General features: G+C 36.3%; 1 protein-coding gene across 1 annotated transcript; it reads right to left on the bottom strand.

Annotated features, from left to right (window-relative positions):
• Window positions 1–15923: 15923 nt before the first annotated feature.
• LOC140244940 (hepatic sodium/bile acid cotransporter-like) lies at window positions 15924–17447 on the bottom strand. The gene has a single exon (XM_072324548.1). It carries the CDS (start codon window positions 17445–17447, stop codon window positions 15924–15926), a length of 1524 nt encoding a protein of 507 aa, XP_072180649.1.
• Between the last annotated feature and the right edge of the window lie 508 nt (window positions 17448–17955).

The following is a 17955-nucleotide window of genomic DNA, read 5'->3' as shown; positions in this document are numbered from 1 at the left end:
CTACGTCATCTGTGTCCTATTGTGGAGTAGTCCTGAGGGCCCAGATCAATGATAAGGCTTTAAAAGATATTGTCAAAAGCTTAAGAGAAATCACAAATTTCCACTTTGAAACGAATTCTCCGTTTTCAGACATATATTACCCATGGACACCTTTATACTTGTATTATATATATAGACAGAGAGATAACCGAGTGTACACTTCTAACAAGTTCACGCAAATACCCTTTAACTGTATTACATAGAACGTAGACACCTCAAGGTTATTGAACTTGGATATTTGTACAGTGTAACACACAGGTAGCTGCAAAAACACATCTTCACCTGCCGTCCAAGGCTGTGTATATCAAAGTAGCATTATACAAGATTTAGATTTTTTTAAAGATTGAAATAAATCCCCTCCTTGAACTATCAAATTTAATATACGTACGAGTATTATATTTATACATTAACGATTACTAGAAGAGATCCCTGATTTTTCGCTCATCTCGAACTATAGATACCACTCCCTGCTCGATCACTCAATGGCAGGTGACGGACGAGAATGGAACTGTTTGTATGCTGATGAGCTTCAATGCGTCAATCTGGGTCCAACTTGATAATGGGAACAATGTGAGTATAATCAAAGATCCCATGTAGTGTGTAGGATCTGTGTTATAATTCTGTCTCTGAATAGACACTCAGCAAAAATAGAAAGTACACACTTTTTCAAATCAATATTTGTCATAGAATATTTGGCTTAAAGTTAATGTATCATATACCATATGAAAGGTAAGTTAATTGGCTATCAACCTGGTAGGTCAATAAAAAGGAAAAGTTTACGCATGAGTGAATACCATTTTTTTTTCTCTACTAAGGCATAAAAGTAAAAATTGCACAAATGAACAAGTCATTCATGCGTAAGTGCTCTTCCATGTAACAATAAGAACAAAAGACAAATTTAACACAAAGAAAAATTACTTAAGTTGCAACAATAAATCTATGATCTTTATGATATCTTTGAAGCCCAAAAAGATCAATAAAGGCTAAAATAATTGAAGAATAATTGAAAGGGAAATGAAGAATCTTCTGTTAAATAGAAATTCAAATGAAATGAGAGAAGAAGCAATGTAAACAAAAATGGTAGGAATTTCAATTGATTTCGCAAATTAAGAAAATTCTAAATGTTTGGGTCTTAAATTTTGCTCATGAATTCTGAAATTACTACATTAAAAGAATGAAATACAGATATTCTATTCATTCAGTCATCTTTATGCACTTACTCCCTATGTCAATTGAAGTTTGAGTTGACAGAAAATTCTTATTTCCCCATTTGGTTTCCCACTTTGATTTTGTTTGAGGTTATAAAAAGATGAAGAGAACGAAAACTTTTTTTTTCTACTTCATCCATGTCTCTCATTGTGTTAACCTGGTCTTTTGTTAACATTGTTATCTTGAAGGGCATTTCCAATTGAAAGACAACATGTCAATTTTTGCATTTTTTACTTTGTGCCTCGGAGGACAAAAACGTATGTGTTCACTCATGGGTAAAATTTCAATTTGTTTTGGCCCACTAGATTGATAGCCAATTAAATTACCTTAAATATGGTATATAATACATTGATTTTCTTCAAATTCTTCTATGAAAACTATGAACTAAAAAAGTTTTACTTTCACTTTTTTCTTGCTGAGTGTACATTCCACACCAGCGTCTCACCTGCCCAGGTCGAGTGGTTTGAGGTGTCGTATAAGTCCTGTGAATGCAGCTTGCATACTATACTTTCGACGAGTGGGTTCAGGATTCAAACCCTTCAAAGGCACCTGTGCCCTTGAGCAAGTCAGTAAAACAAAAACAGTCCTAAATGCACAAAATGTTTAAATAGGTAATAGGTACAAACTGGGCGTGTGTGCGTTTGGATTGAGTATGTGTGCGTCACTACTAAAGTGGTAACCGAGATGTTGAGTGCCCAACTGCAGTGGGGGAAAAAAAAAAACATACACTGGTAGCACAGGTTTGAAGCCAGGGACTTGGGTAACAAAATGTTGTACATGGACATGTAATGGGAAGGCATAAATAAAGCCACCATCGTCATTTCTTGTCGGTTGTGAAGACCAAAAGTGACTTCAATTGGCATGGTATGAATATTCATATTCAAATGAGCGAGTTGATGCCCTCACAATTTTTCATTTATATTAAATATGAAATTCAGGGAAAATATTTTAGCTAATACAGCTAAACGTATACTTCCATTAAAAAATTAGAGTTGACATTTGTTCGAATTTATTTTGGATGGTTTTAAGGCAAGTTTTACGTTTTACACAACTCAAATATGAGATTTTTGTCATTTCTGTATATGAAACTAATAAGAAATTGTGAGGGCATGCATTATATAATCAACTTGCTGATTTGAATATTCATAACGACTGGTCGAGAAGTGTTGCCCGAAGAATTGTGAAATTTCAGAATATCACAACTTCCTTATTCCTTGTCCGATTTTGATCATTTTTACACTGTCCTGTAGGGATTCTTCCTCTTTCTTATAGAATTGATACAATTGTAGAGATAGGATTTAGTCTTTAACTAATTTGCCGTGATACTCTCTCAGGTATCGGCTGTAATTCCTGATAGCAACAGCATCTCTGGATCGTCATGCGGGAAGAGCTCGGCTACTTTCTCCGTCGCCTTCGAAGCAGATGACATGACCTGGGAATTGTCTCTCTACTTCACCCGTGATGACAAGAACTACCTCATGAATCTCACTGTGTTAACGTTGACAAACGCCACTGGTATATATTGAAACCTTTATGTCAATATGCACATGTAATTCCTCTTAACAGCTTAAAGGACCTATGCAACGCAAGAGCATATTGATTTGTGTTATTTTTTGATACCCTCAACATCACTTATGTATAGCCATATGAAAACCCAAATAAGTGCCTTACATCTAATGATAGTTTTCTAACATTTTTCTTCAGATTACTAGGATACGCCCTCAACAAGAAAACCCCTTCCAAACCAAGACTATGAAGATGACTTCATCTTTCAATCACTGCTTAAGTAATGATAAAAAATAACAAGAAACATTGCAAGGAAACATGCAAATTGTGCTCAGGCTACGAGTAGGCGCATTTTAATGTTTTTTGTTAATCATCTTTACTTATAGCAGTACAAAAACTGACAGATAAAGTCATCGACAGAACCTTGGTTTGGAACTTTCTCTGTTTTCTTTTGTGGGTTTTTTTTTTTTTGGTAATAACATCTAAGTAATCTGAAGAAAAATGAAAAAAAAATATTATAGAATTATTATGATGTCTAGATATATTATTTTGGACACATAAATGATGACAAGGGTTTTATAAATCAATGCAAGTCAACATGCATTTGCATTGCATGGGTCCTTTTTTAAGTTTATGGAATCTGAATGAATCAGTGAAAATCTGAACAAGTGTGGCAGAGAGTACTTGAAAAAAAAAAAACAGTGACAGCTCGCACTTTTATTGATGATAGAAGATACCAATCACATACATGACAATTTGTGAACAGGTCTTCACTCGTTTATAACGTGCAGTCTGTATCTAATTATTATTTTCCTCGTGGTTGAACTGAAATCTACTTAGAAATATCTTTTTTTTTTATTATAAGTTAGGTAATGGGAGCTAGAAAATCTTTGAAGATTATAACAATTCTTTGTGTGTGTGTGGTGTGTGTGCGTGTGCGTGTGTGTGTGTGTGTGTGTGTGTTTGAAACCGTAGTTCGGCCCCATCGAAAAGAAGTCTTATACCAGTAATGGCCTACCCGGCTTTTTTCTTTTTATTCTTATATATTTATTTTAAAGCAGAATTAACAAATAGGAAAATATTATAAAGATATCCTCGTGTCTGTTCTGATCAGATCACATCCACAGCTACGCAATCGAGGAGTTACTCGTGGAGGCCCCGAATGGAAAGTACTATGTATGCGATATCATCGATATTGACCTGGACTATATATCCATCAAGTTCATCGAGCCAATCATACAGCCGTTTGCCCAGCTGACTAATAGTAACTGCGGAGTCGGAGAAGGTGAGACGATAGATTAAAATAATACTCTGCAAACCAAAAGACAGTGACTAAAGATGTTAAGAAGGGGTTTCACGCTCATCAAATTTTGTAGATTTTGTTGTTGTTGATAGCTATTATGATTATCATTCTTTTATGTTTAATCTTATATTCAAGTCAATTCTATTCATTTATTTCATTCTCATTTTTTCTTCCAACAAAACATAACACAAAGTAAATAAAAAAATTATATCATAAGCATATATATATTACAAAGTACGAAAAATAAACGATACACTCTTAAAAAAAATTGGGCAAAAAAAAAAATATGCTCAACTTTTAACCAACACTGGGAAACATACTGTCCACACAACTATTGGTTAAAATCTGCCCAACTGATGTTGATGTTGGGTAATGAGTTTGCTATGTGGTTGGGCAAATCAAATTGCCCATCAGCTCTTGACCAATCAGACTTTACCCAACTTTGCAATTTCCCAACCGTCAGTTACATTTTGAGCTTGGTAATCATTTGCCCAACCAATTTTATCCAATTAGATATTGCCCAACTTCCATTTGTCAAAATTAATTTTGTGTTGAATTATTTGATGTATGGGTGTTTATCAGAACATGTGTATATCAAGACATCGATCATATCTAAACTATCATAATCCTACAGCTAGTCTTAAAGCCTATTCCTACAAGTACATCTAGGCTTAGCCTACATCCTAGACCTAGTTAGTACCAGTGATATTTCATTCACATATATAGGGTTATTTAGTTGTAATGCTTTAAGACATGGTTACCATGTAGATGACACTTTTATTATAAAAATATGAAAATACCTCATCAAAGGTACAAGTTGAAATTGTGAATATCACGGCAATGATATTCAATAAATTTCTAATACATTTCAGACATTTCAGAGTTTATTGAAATCATAAAAACATTAAATTTAACAGTATATTATCTTTTTCACAAAGAAAACTTGAATAGCTTATGAATATTCATGAGCAAAAGGAAAAACACAGTAGAAACCAATAGAAACCAATTGGTATCAACTGGTATCAAAATTTCAATGTTTTAGTTACTGGGTTTTAGTCTGGAATGAAGTGGTAAGCAAGTCCAGTCAGGTTTATGGGTTTCAAATTGTGTCATCTAACTATTTGCACACAAACCGACACACACATTCACGTACACACACACACACAAACACACACACAAAACATAAACCAGCAATATTGTAGGAGTATCCTGTAGTTTGCTCCCACAGACAGATACTCCCACAGTGTAGCTCTTGCTTATATATATTAATTATAATATGTATAATATGGGTGAGAGTAAAGAAGAGGCGGTAGACGTAGCTTTTGAATCCAATATATATATATATATATATATATATATATATATATACAATATATTATATATATATACAATACCGTGTCTGTGTGTGTGTGTGTGTATGTGTGTGTGCATGTGTGTGTGTGTGTGTGTGTGTTGTCCGCCCCCCTCCCATTCCTAAAACGGAGAACACCCTATAGTAAGTACCCCCTACAAAATCGTTAGGTTCGGCCATCCTTCCTTACGTAGGCCTATGCCACACACACACACACACACACACACACACCGTCACATACATACACACATACACGCGTACTAATAACACGCACAGATTTTTTCACTTGTCCATGAAATTTACCAATTTAGAAAGGAACGTAACAAAATTACCCAAGTACTGGTAAGAAATACCCAGGCTTAATGTGCAAAATGATGTTGGTAAATTACATATGGCGAATTTCTACCCAAGTATTCAATTCAATTCAATTCAATTCATTTATTTCATTCTCATTTTCTTTCCAACAAAACATAACACGAGGTAAATCAGAAAATCCATCATAAGCATGTATACAGTACAAAGTGCGAAGGATTAACGATATCCAACAAACTAATAGAGATGAATCATGTATACATACGGGAAAATACAAAGTTATATTTTGAGGAGAAAAAAAAAGAGAACTGAGAGGTCCACTAAAAAGCAGTGCTTGTAGATTGTGGACCACTCAAGAATTTCTTCCAAAAATACACATACAATTACAAATACATTACACATATGCACAACAACATGGCATAACTAAACTAAGGAGATACAATTGAACGGAATGGGACAAAAACAGAATTAGTGGAAGAAAGGGAAAGGAAGAAAGAGAGAGAGAGAGAGAGAGAGAAATGAGAGAGAAGGGGGGAGGGAGGGAGGGAGAGGGAGGGAGGGAGGGAGAGAGAGAGAAAAAAAGTATCAGTTGTCCAACAAAAATTACCCAACACGCAAAGGGAATGCGTCACTTTAAATACACAACAGCGGTGCAAAAAGTACCCAACTCTCCATTACCAATTCTGTTGGTAGATATTCGCCCAATATTTAAGTAAGAATAATTGCCCAATGTTGGTTTAATCACCTAAAAGCTCAATTGGGCGATAATTGCCCAGAATGATATATATATATATATATATATTTTTTTTACCAACCAACAATTACCCAACTAAATTTACCCAATATTTTAAGAGTGTAGTCAACAAACTAATAAAGATAAATTATGTATACATATACCCAATATTTTAAGAGTGTAGTCAACAAATTAATAAAGATAAATTATGTATACATATGTTTATACAAAATTATGTTTAGAGGGAGGGGGGGGGGGGGAAGAGAAGTGAGAGGTCCACTATTAAAGCAATGCTTATAGATTATGGACCACTCAAGAATTTCTTCAAAATATTTCCTGCAATATCTTATATCTTATATCTTCCTCTCTAGAATCAAAACATTATCTATGATGCTCAGAAAAAGAAGATATTCCACACTCATTTATTTTTTGAGCAAATAATCTGTCTACATAAGCATATACATGGTATACACAAACATACTCTCGCAGAGGGCCCTGTCATTACAATGTATTATGAAATAAGGTTCGATATTCAGTGGGTTTCCTAATCCAAGTTGTTCTTAACGTTCATGTATCCACTTAGTACCGACCGTCTTTTCACATTTGGAATGACGAACATTGTTAAATTTTCCCTGAACTAATGTTCGGAATAACGAAACATTCCCTTTTTCGGATAAACGGGCCTTCGGAATAACGATTTTTATTTTTCTATTTTCAAATTAATGAACTTTCGAAATAACGAACTCTAAATTACATCTGTAATACCAAAACCGTTCGGATAAACGAATCTGTTTTTCATTTTCTGATTAGCGATTGTCATGGGGTATTGTGTGTTTCAGAACAATAAACCTTCGGAATAACGAACATAACCCATTATATATACACACTACACGACGCAGTAAAAATGAATTGATTTCACTGTTTAAAAGATAGCATGAAAAATATCCAGGTCCATGTCTAGGTATATAAGTTATGTTTATGGAAAGTGTTACATTTATTTGTTCCTGACAAGATGATTACACTGCTCAAAGAAAACCTGACTGTCTGGCAAGTTTATAAAGCGTGTGACCGCTATCACGTGATTGTAGTATTGATAATAATGCTCATATACAGATCAAAATTAAAGACAAGAACAAGAAAGTTAAAATGCTTTTTGAAGGAGTGGCATGTTATAAAGCGCGTGTCTTTACGTCATACTGACAGCAGGATTGCTATTGCTATCGTCAATTTCTAGATTTTCATTTTTGCAATAATCATTATTCTTAGTGTCATTACTTTGGGTTTTTTGTTAATACCATCACATCATTGCAATATCTCCGCATGCAGCTTACAACTGTCATCAGCAAAACAACGGAAGCAAAACCCTCGCCATCGTCCTAGGGTGCACACTGTCTGTGATAGCCGTCATCTTAGCTATTGGTTTGACAAGCTGTGCCATTAACAGGAAGGATTCCACTTACTCCTCATTCTAGTCAGTGACGTCATTAAAGGGATGACCAATCAACGCTCACTCCGGTAACATTATTCGTAACAGACGTGACTGGAAACGTGTTGTTATCAAAGTTTCGAAGAAGGCGCTCCAATGGCCAGGTGTCAACATAACTTTCGCGTGTGTGGAACACTACATTGACTGTTTTACTCTGTCTTTCTACTGTTCCGTATCTTATGGCATCACAATGTTTTTGTCAGCTAGGATAGTGGTAGTAACAGTTAAGTAATCCCAGTAGTAGTAGTAGTAGTAGTAGATAGTAGCAAGTAATAGTAGTAATAGTAGTAGTAATTATAACAATAATAAATGATGATAATGATGATGATGATAATGATGATGATAATAATAATAACAATAATAATAATAACAACAAATTAGTAGTAGCAAGCAGTCGTAGAAGTAGTAGAGCATGGATAGATAAAAAATAACAGCAAGTGCAATAGTTGCGCTTACGATAATCTCGCTAATCAATATTTACAACAATAATGCTGCTGATTATTTTTAGTGATATATATTTCATTTGAATTTCGTTGAAGATCAGGCTTATTTTTGCTATGAAATTAGTTTAAACAGGAATGAGCAGCTGTTCTTCTCATTTGTGTTATCAATGAATCTTTCACATTTTTTTTAATATACAGTACAATATATATATATATTTTTAAATCTAACCAAGTATACAAAAGTTATTTCAAAAATCTGCCTAAATCTCCAAAGTAAAGTTATCTTGATCAACCAGATCAAACTAATCAATATCTGCTTCATTGCACTAACACTATTGCCGCTGAATCACATTTTTAAAGTACTTAGTATATGATAAACTTTTTCTTTTTTTTGGCAAATCATACCATGTATGCAAAAGTAATATTAAGTTATCCATACATCGTTGATACATCAACGAAACTTGAAATCAGACTGTTATTGTTAAATGTATCAGTGGAAGGAAGGAAGGAATTCTTATCATTCGTTCTTACAGACTTACAAACTTGCCCAGGCAACATTACGTGAATTTGATAGTTCATGGATCATTAAAATACGTGGAAGTCAAAAGCTAAGTGCTTAGTATTTCGTCCACGAGAAATAATAGTATCAAACCTGCTGAAGTTTGTGTGTATGTGTGTCGATATTTTCATTACTCTCATTTCATCAAACATTATCTCCAAATCGGCCGTCGAAGAAACTCCCTTTAAACTTTCTTTTATAATGTAACAGCCCCAATACATCAATACTATGTACTATAACGACCCTTGGTGAGAAAACAGACAACAAAGAACTCAATGAATTAACAGTAACACCCACTAGCAAGCAAACATCAAATAACAGACCAGCTTTACAGTTGTCAGCAATCCATTAGAGTAAGATAACATTAAAATTATGAAATGTAGACATCTTTCTAAACGTAAGTGTGCTTTGAGCGCCGATTCACACAGAAACCCACTGCCCAAAGTCCCTGGTCCATAGAGGGTTACGAGACGATATTCAAAACTGTAATATCAGAAAATCTGGAGTGAAAAACACATTTTTTCATGCTGATTATGAGGTCGCTATTTAGCCAATGCGCTGATGTATAGGTAGATCCCATCCATTGTCTCATATGCAGTTTGGAGCATTGATGCAGTCTTCAGACGCTTCCTTTCTTCTCATGTTGCGACGATGATGACCTATCGTAGAAACTCTGACTTCGTCGTTTTTGCCGGTGAGGAGCAAACGTATTGACACTTGAGAGGTCTTTCTCCCACAGTGCCCTGGAATAAACCGGAAAAGGAAATGAAACGAACCGGAAAATAGAGAGATTGAAATACGAAGTGTTCAATACAATATATCGCCCATGCCACTGTACATCAGACTTAGCTATTTGGCGTTTAGGTCGGGTCAAAAGCAAACATCAAAAAGGTAAACTTTCTACCTGACATTTAGTTGTGAGAAGTTGAAAATCACAAGCGAAAGAATGATAATTTCTCAGTTATTTGTATTTCTATGTGGTATTATCAGCCATATACGGGAGAGACTCGGTACACGTTGGGGATTAACAATTTTCGGAAAATTCCACGAAAAGTGTACATCGAGTCATTTTATTTCAATTCTAAAAATGCAAAAGCTCCGTTGTGAGAGAGGGAGATACAATCATTTATTATATTCTACCTTTTCTGAATATGCTTGGATACAACCACAATACAAAAATCAATCGATGAGAGCGATACAGACAAGATTGTTAAAAAAAAAAATTAAATGTGAGTATAGCATGTATGTACATACAGTGTATATATATATATATGGATATATATATATATATATATATATATATATATATATATGGATATATATATATATATATATATATATATATATATATATATACATGTATATAACATGTATTATCTGTCAAGAGGGGAGAAAGATAAATATTACCTGCTAGATGCTAGGTATTAAGTCTTCGGCTTGGCGTCGACCTAGCTCTATGGATCCATAGATAATTCCAGCGATGATGGCCAAAACGATGAACAGTACGCAGCACACGCAACAACAAATCAACCGCGACACACGAATCAAAGGATTGGGTCTCCAATCGTCAAGAATACTAGTATGTGGCGCGTACGACGTCGCATTGAAGTAGTCGGTTTCATCCTGCGCTTCCGACCGGGCGACAACCACTTCATCATCAAGTCTTTTGAGGGCTACCTCTGTCTCCAGTGGAACATCCCCGCCATTTTCGATATCCTTGCAAGCCCCGTCCATTGCCACCAGGCTGCACGAAAGCAATGGACTTTTTAATTCCAATGCCTTCACAGTAAAATTAGTCGCGCACTTTTAACATTGATCATACAAATGAGTCAAAACCAATTTAAGCAGTTAGGTCTGTAATTACGGTAAACTGGTCTTTGAAGTGTGTGTGCAATGTTTGTGCGCGTGTGTGTTTTAAGTGCACATTTCCTCAATTCATTGTTTCACTTTTTGTTTCGACGCTGGTGATAGTGGTCGTCTTTGTTTGTGAAGAGCACACAATCAGATATTAGACTACCGTATACGCCATATATTTAGCGAGTCTATATAAGGAAATGAACGAACCGGAAAAATAGAGAAGACTGAAATACGAAGTGTTCAATACAATTTGTCGCCCATGCCACTGTACAACAGACTTAGCTATTTGGCGTTTAGGTCGGGTCAAAAGCAAACATCAAAAAGGTAAACTTTCTACCTGACATTTAATTGTGAGAAGTTGAAAATCACAAGCGAAAGAATGATAATTTCTCAGTTATTTGTATTTCTATGTGGTATTATCAGTCATATACGGGAGAGACTCGGTACACGTTGGGGACTGACAATTTTCGGAAAATTCCACGAAAAGTGTACATCGAGTCATTTTATTTCAATTCTAAAAATGCAAAAGTTCCGTTGTGAGAGAGGGAGATACAATCATTTATTATATTCTACCTTTTCTGAATATGCTTGGATACAACCACAATACAAAAATTAATCGATGAGAGCGATACAGACAAAATGGTCAAATAAAATTAAATGTGAGTATATATGTAGGCCTATATATATATATATATATATATATATATATATATATATATCTGTAATGTATTAGATGTTACACCTGTCAAGAGGGGAGAAAGATAGATATTACCTGCTAGATGCTGGGTATTAAATCTTCGACTTTGCGTCGACCTAGCTCTACAAATCCGTAGATAATTCCAGCGATGATGGCCAAAACAATGAACAGTACGCAGCACACGCAACAACAAATCAACCGCGACACACGAATCAAAGGATTGGGTCTCCAATTGTCCAGAATACCAGTACATGTATGTCCTGGTTGCGCGTACGACGTCGCATTGAAGTAGTCGGTTTCATCACGCACTTCCGACTGGGCGACAACCACTTCATCATCAAGTCTTTTGAGGACTACCTCTGTCTCCAGTGGAACATCCCCGCCATTTTCGATATCCTTGCAAGCCCCGTCCATTGCCACCAGAACGGCGCAAAAGCAATGGACTTAATATTAATGCCTTCACATCACACAGTAAAATTAGTCGCGCACTTTTAACATTGATCATACAAATGAGTCCAAACCAATCAAGCAGTTAGGTCTGTAACTGCAGTAAACTGATCTTTGAAGTGTGTGTATAATGTTTGTGCGCGTGTGTGTTTTAAGTGCACATTTCCTCAATTCATCGTTCACTTTTTGTTTCGATGCTGGTGATAGTGGTCGTCTTTGTATGTGTAGAGCACATAATCAGATAATTAGTCTACCGTGTACGCCATATATTTAGCGAGTCTATAATTTTTCGCGAATCGGGACTTCCCGACAATAATTTCGCGAGTGGTTAAATTCGCGATTGTGGAGCACAGTACTGAACAGAGCAGGTTACATTCATGTCGAGAGCATGAGTTTTTAAATTCGCATGTTTTTAAATTCGCGAAAATAAAACCTCGCGAAATTTTCGGCGTATAGCATTATGACTGTTCAGTTTCGTGTCTTTTGTCATTCCTTCAACCCTTACCCTCGTTATACAAAGAAAGCTGCTTCTTGTTTGTTTATCCATATTTATTTATGCGGTTGTGCACATATTTTATGTTTATTTTTTTTTTGTCTTTTTTTAGGCAATCTGTCTTAGTATTGTTTGTTCAGTAATTAGCTATTATTCGTGAGGGAACTGCAAATTACAAGCCAAGCTTTTCAACAGTTCTCTCTACTTCTAACAACTTTTTCTTTGATACGGTATAAAGTCACATTACAGTATGATTGTGTCTCCTTATACAATATTGGCCTTCATAATATGACACAAGCTGCATTGATTCCGTATTGCTATGTGTATGTTACCTGTTATAGTATTACAAAATGGGCTTTAGAATCTCTGCAATCTGATTGGCCAATTATCATGCTTTGATTTTTACTGATCCACACTTGAGCCATGCGTCCAGTAAATCTGAACACATGGCTCAACCCTTTTATATTGTTGTAGGTATATATGACGCATTTATAAGGAAAAGGTTGAATGTCATGAATTTACATGCCCATTTTATAAAACGAATGATGCACTAATAGGCCTATTTCGTGGATCGGTGAGAATTGGATGCTCTCATTTAACTTTGGAAACAGTCAAAAACCCACATGCTGTACTCATGGGTTTGAACAGTTCCAAAGTTAAACTCGCGCATCCAATTCTCACCGATCCACTCTGTCCTATGTGCATCATTTGTATACTTTGATTGTATTTTGTTGGAAACGAAAGAAATGAAATGAAATGACATATAGTAAATGGACAATACAATCAAAAACGAAATTAAGTTTAGCGTTCTCGAGAGTGAGAAGACATTTGAGATCATAAGCAACACAAATGAATGTTTCCTTGTGTTGATGCATCTTACCCTGATCAACACTAATGTGTCCAAATGAATATATATATATATATATATATATATATATATATATATATACTTTTTTTCTACCATTTTTCTTCAGATAAATTTGGATATGTCCGCAAACCCTTCTAAACCGAGATTCTCTCGATGACATCATCCTTTCAATCGCCACTTAAGTACTAATATCACTAACAAAAAGACAATGAAATGCGCCTTCTCCTAACCTGAGCACAATGTGCATGTTTCTATTATATTATGTACTGATAATGCTCAACAGAACACATCGTGTGAAAACATGCAAATTATGCTCAGTTCAGGGCATTATGCCATGCCTATGCGTTTTGTTTATCATTATAAGTACGGTAGCAGTGACTGACAAATGTCATCAATCTCAGATTTAAAGCTCGCAGTTGTACTGTTTTTTTTTTTTAATGTACGATCTTGGTTGAAAGAAATACGAATTAGACTGAGAAGGACTAAAGTCAGCTCAATAGTCACGTATATTTCTAGTTTTTGCCCTGACCGGGCAATATGAAAACACAAAATGACTATTTTCCTAAACAGTATAATCACTTTTGAAGATAGATTTAACTGATATGACAGAGGCAATCGTGGAGTCTTAGATAACGAGGTCAAAGCTGTGAGGAACACAATTCCACTTATCCGATGACGTGCCTTGGATGCCATAGTCTTTCACCACAGATAATAGCAGAAAAGATTATTATCACCATCGCCATCAATATCAGTTAGCATGCAAATGAATCATGGGGTTTTCATATGCTTGTTGTACCTGACACGAACGCAATAAAAAAACAATAAACTTGGAAAGAGTTAATTGACAGAAAAATATTTCAATTCAATTCAATTCAATTCAATAGTTTCTTTATTTCCATCATCAAAAAAAAAAAAAAAAAAAAAAGAAAAGAAAAAGGGAACATGATCCAAAGTGGTACAATTTTTCAGTTTGTCTTACATTCGTCTGATAAAGGCATTTTTTTTTTCAAATACAATGTAAAGTATATGTACGAATGATGTCATGAAAAAGAAACAATGCACTTTGCCATGGCAACAAAAATAGTAAATAATCATAACGATGGAAAACAATGTTCCACTAAAAAGCCAAGCTTGTAAGATGTGGAACACTGGAACAAAACAACAACAGCACCAATTTATTATACCAATAAAACATATTCATTTTACTCATTGATATATGATGCTGATACTATGAACAATACTTACTATGATTTTAGAATGCAAACATATAAACTATATAACATATCACATTTATGGCACAGACACTATAAGGCCAGGTATGCCAGGAAAATTGACCAGAAAGGAAGATATACAATCGGCCACAAACCCCCCCCCCCCCCCAAAAAAAAAAAAAAAAAAAACCCCGAAAAAACAACAACAACATAACGACGACAACAACAACAATAACAACGCAAAACACAGAAATAACAGAATTTGAGGAAATGCACTCGGAAAGCTACTGGACAACGAAGAACGAGGAAAGAGGAGCAGGGAAGAATAGAGAAGGAAAAGGCACGTCAAACATTATTTACAAACATTATTTACAAATATCTACATCAAACATTATTTACAAATATCTATAAGACTGTTCAGATCTGCTAATTTTCCGGAGACTATGTAAGTCAAACATAAGAGTCAATAAAAATAATTAACTTGCGCTCTAATGAAAAAAAAATAATGATAACACAAGTTCGAGATGTGATGATTCTCATTGTTGAAATATTTTGATAATAATAAATGACGATTTTTAAGCGAATGATAGACATCATTCACTGATTGTGGTCAATTTATTGTCACAGTTCATGAAGAATTTCTATCAACGATTGATTAAAAAAACAGTGAAGAGTGTTTTACATTAGTTTAACGCTAACATTTCTCTTAGAGTGAGATTGAACAGAATTGTCACATAATCTTATAAGCAGTTTATGACGTGGTTTTACACTGCAAAAAGTCCGGTGTTAAATATGAAACACCGAGCTGGTGTTAAATTTTCGGTGCTCATTTTTGGTGTTAGATTAACACCTCCTGGTGTCACTTCAATGTATGAAAGTGTTTTTTGACTAGTTACTTGGTTACTGTTTTTCTTGTTGATTTTGAACTTTAACAAAACGATCAAGAACTTTCCGATAAAGTACTTGATTTTGGAAAAAAAAAAGGTGTGAAAACATTTACACCACAGTAATACCAGTTGGTGTGGTCCCTTATTGAAGCTGGGCGGGTGTTATACCATTGAAATTAACACCAGCAATATCAACTCAACACCAAGTGGTGTCAATGTTGAATTAACACCAACGCAGTGTCAGAACATCACCAGCTACAGTGTCAAATTAACACCACGAAGTGCCAGGTGAACACTTTTCAACACCATCACAAAATACTTTCAATACCTGTCGGTGTGGTCCTCTATTGACACTTGATCGGTGTTAGATTTAACAACCATGGTGTTAAATCTAACACCGATGTTTTTACAGTGTACAAAGATCAGCAATTCCTGAATATAAAAAAATAATAAACAAATGCATAACAGTATTTCGTCTTTATAGCCACCTGCCTCTTTAACTGCTGAAGAGTGGTGACATGGTCACTCAGTAAAACCACGGTTGTCCGCACCTCCTTCTGTGCCATCAGTTTCTGTCATGTCCACTTGTATACCAATGCTGGACAAAGCTGACATTGTAAGGCAGTGGTCAATCGCAGATTTCTCTATCTCGACCGGTGGCGTCTTCACAGGAGTATCACATCGTTTATCCTGAAGTTCGTAGTCGTTTGCATTCATCTCCTTCTCCTTTTCGTTCTCGTCTTCGTCAGAATCATCGGAGGCAAACCGAGCCTTGCAGAAGACATACTTGGCGAGCAGGTATATGATGGTGACAATGATTCCCTCAACCAAACTGAAGAGCGCCATAATGTAAGGGACTTTCCCGATGAGATCAGACTCCGGAGCTGGGTAGAACAGCTCCAGCATGGTGGCGGCGAGGAGGCTGTTCTGAGCACCGGTTTCCAAGGAAACGGTAATGGCTTTCCGCTTCTCGAGGCAGCAGATTTTGGCTATTATGAGTCCAGCGATGCAGCCCATGAACGGAAGGAGGATAGAGACAGCGTACTCCTCTCCACTGGCGCTCTTGTAAATATGGAGCTGGGCGGGAACCCCAAGCCCCACTGCTACCAGGATACAAATGGTGGCTACTGGTTTCAACAGCTTCTCGCAGTACTTCCGGAACTTGCTCGAATAACGAGCGATGACCATACTTATGCCGATAGGGATGACGAGGTACAGGATCTGCAGGAAGAGGTCCAAGAAGGGCGTCTGAAGATCTTCGGCACCAGTGGTGAGGGGACGAGCATATAGCCAGAGGTTGAACGGCATCATTCCCATGGCGAAAATCGTGGAGAAGAAGGTCATCGTTAGGCTGAGGACGAAATCGCAGTCGAGAAGGAGGCTGAAGATGTTGCTGAGCCAACCTCCAGGACACGTGCCGACCATGATCAGCCCTAGGGACGTGGTGTTATCAAGTCTGAACGCCTTTGCCAAAGCAAACGCAAGGGCGGGCATCAAGAAGAACTGGCAGGCCATTGCAAGCAACAGAACCCAAGGTTTCTTGATAATCTTCCAGATGCCTTTGAACTCCATCTTGCTTCCCATCATGATGTACGAGATGATCAACCACGCCAACACCATGTAGGAAAACAGGGGATTTAAGATGGAATCGACATGCTTGACTTTGACGACATACGACTCGATCAGGTCCCCGTCCTCGGCCTCCCCCTCGGTGAAGTAGATCTCCAGATCCGAAATGCCTACGAACAAGCCTTCGATGACCGTGGTGAAATTCGCTGGGATTTGGCCTAGAGACGCAACGTCGATGGTTGTGAGATTGTTCACTGTGAAGATCGACTGATCCAGGCTCTTGAGTCGTAGCGTCCCTGATGTGATGCCGGAGTCAATCGCATTAATTGACACTATAAGGGGAACATTCTCACCTTCGAACAACCCCAGGAAATCTGCGGTGTACGAGAAATTAAAGCGCGGCGACACCTCCTGCCCCTCCACTTGGCATAATGTCAGGAAAAGAAGCACAAGAACGTATGTCTTCTTGATCGCCATGATGACGTGTATCAAAGTAAAACCTACGAAGAAACAAAATGCAAATCAATGCTTAAGTCAATGTTGTCTAAAAATAATCGAACATTCGTTTTTTACTTTATCAAGGCGGTCAACTTTTAGGTCTTTATTCTTCCGAGGCAAACAAAATACCTTACCTTTTCTTTGCTCCGAATAATCACTGTCTCAAGATGCCCTTTTGTACATGATCATCTTGCCCCTGGCATGGAGAGGTTTAATGCATTTTTTGGCCTTCATGGCCATAAGAAGTTATTCTAAAAATGACTGACCAATCAGCACTAATCTACAAAGACAAAGAGCTTGATTATTCATTTTAATCATTTTCCCTTTCTATTATAGTAAAAAAGAAAGACTAAGTTTTAAGAATGCTTGAACGGATGAGCTTCATGTTTAAGAAAAACATATTTTCGCTAATCTTGCTTTCTTTGTCCATTTCTATATGAAGAGTGGTCCTGTTTTCAGAAAACTCTGGTCGCGATAAAATAACAGT

Source organism: Diadema setosum, chromosome 21 (genome assembly GCF_964275005.1).
Source record: "Diadema setosum chromosome 21, eeDiaSeto1, whole genome shotgun sequence".
Taxonomy (NCBI): domain Eukaryota; kingdom Metazoa; phylum Echinodermata; class Echinoidea; order Diadematoida; family Diadematidae; genus Diadema; species Diadema setosum.
Note: the sequence above shows the minus strand (reverse complement) of the source record. Positions and strands in the feature narration are given on the sequence as shown.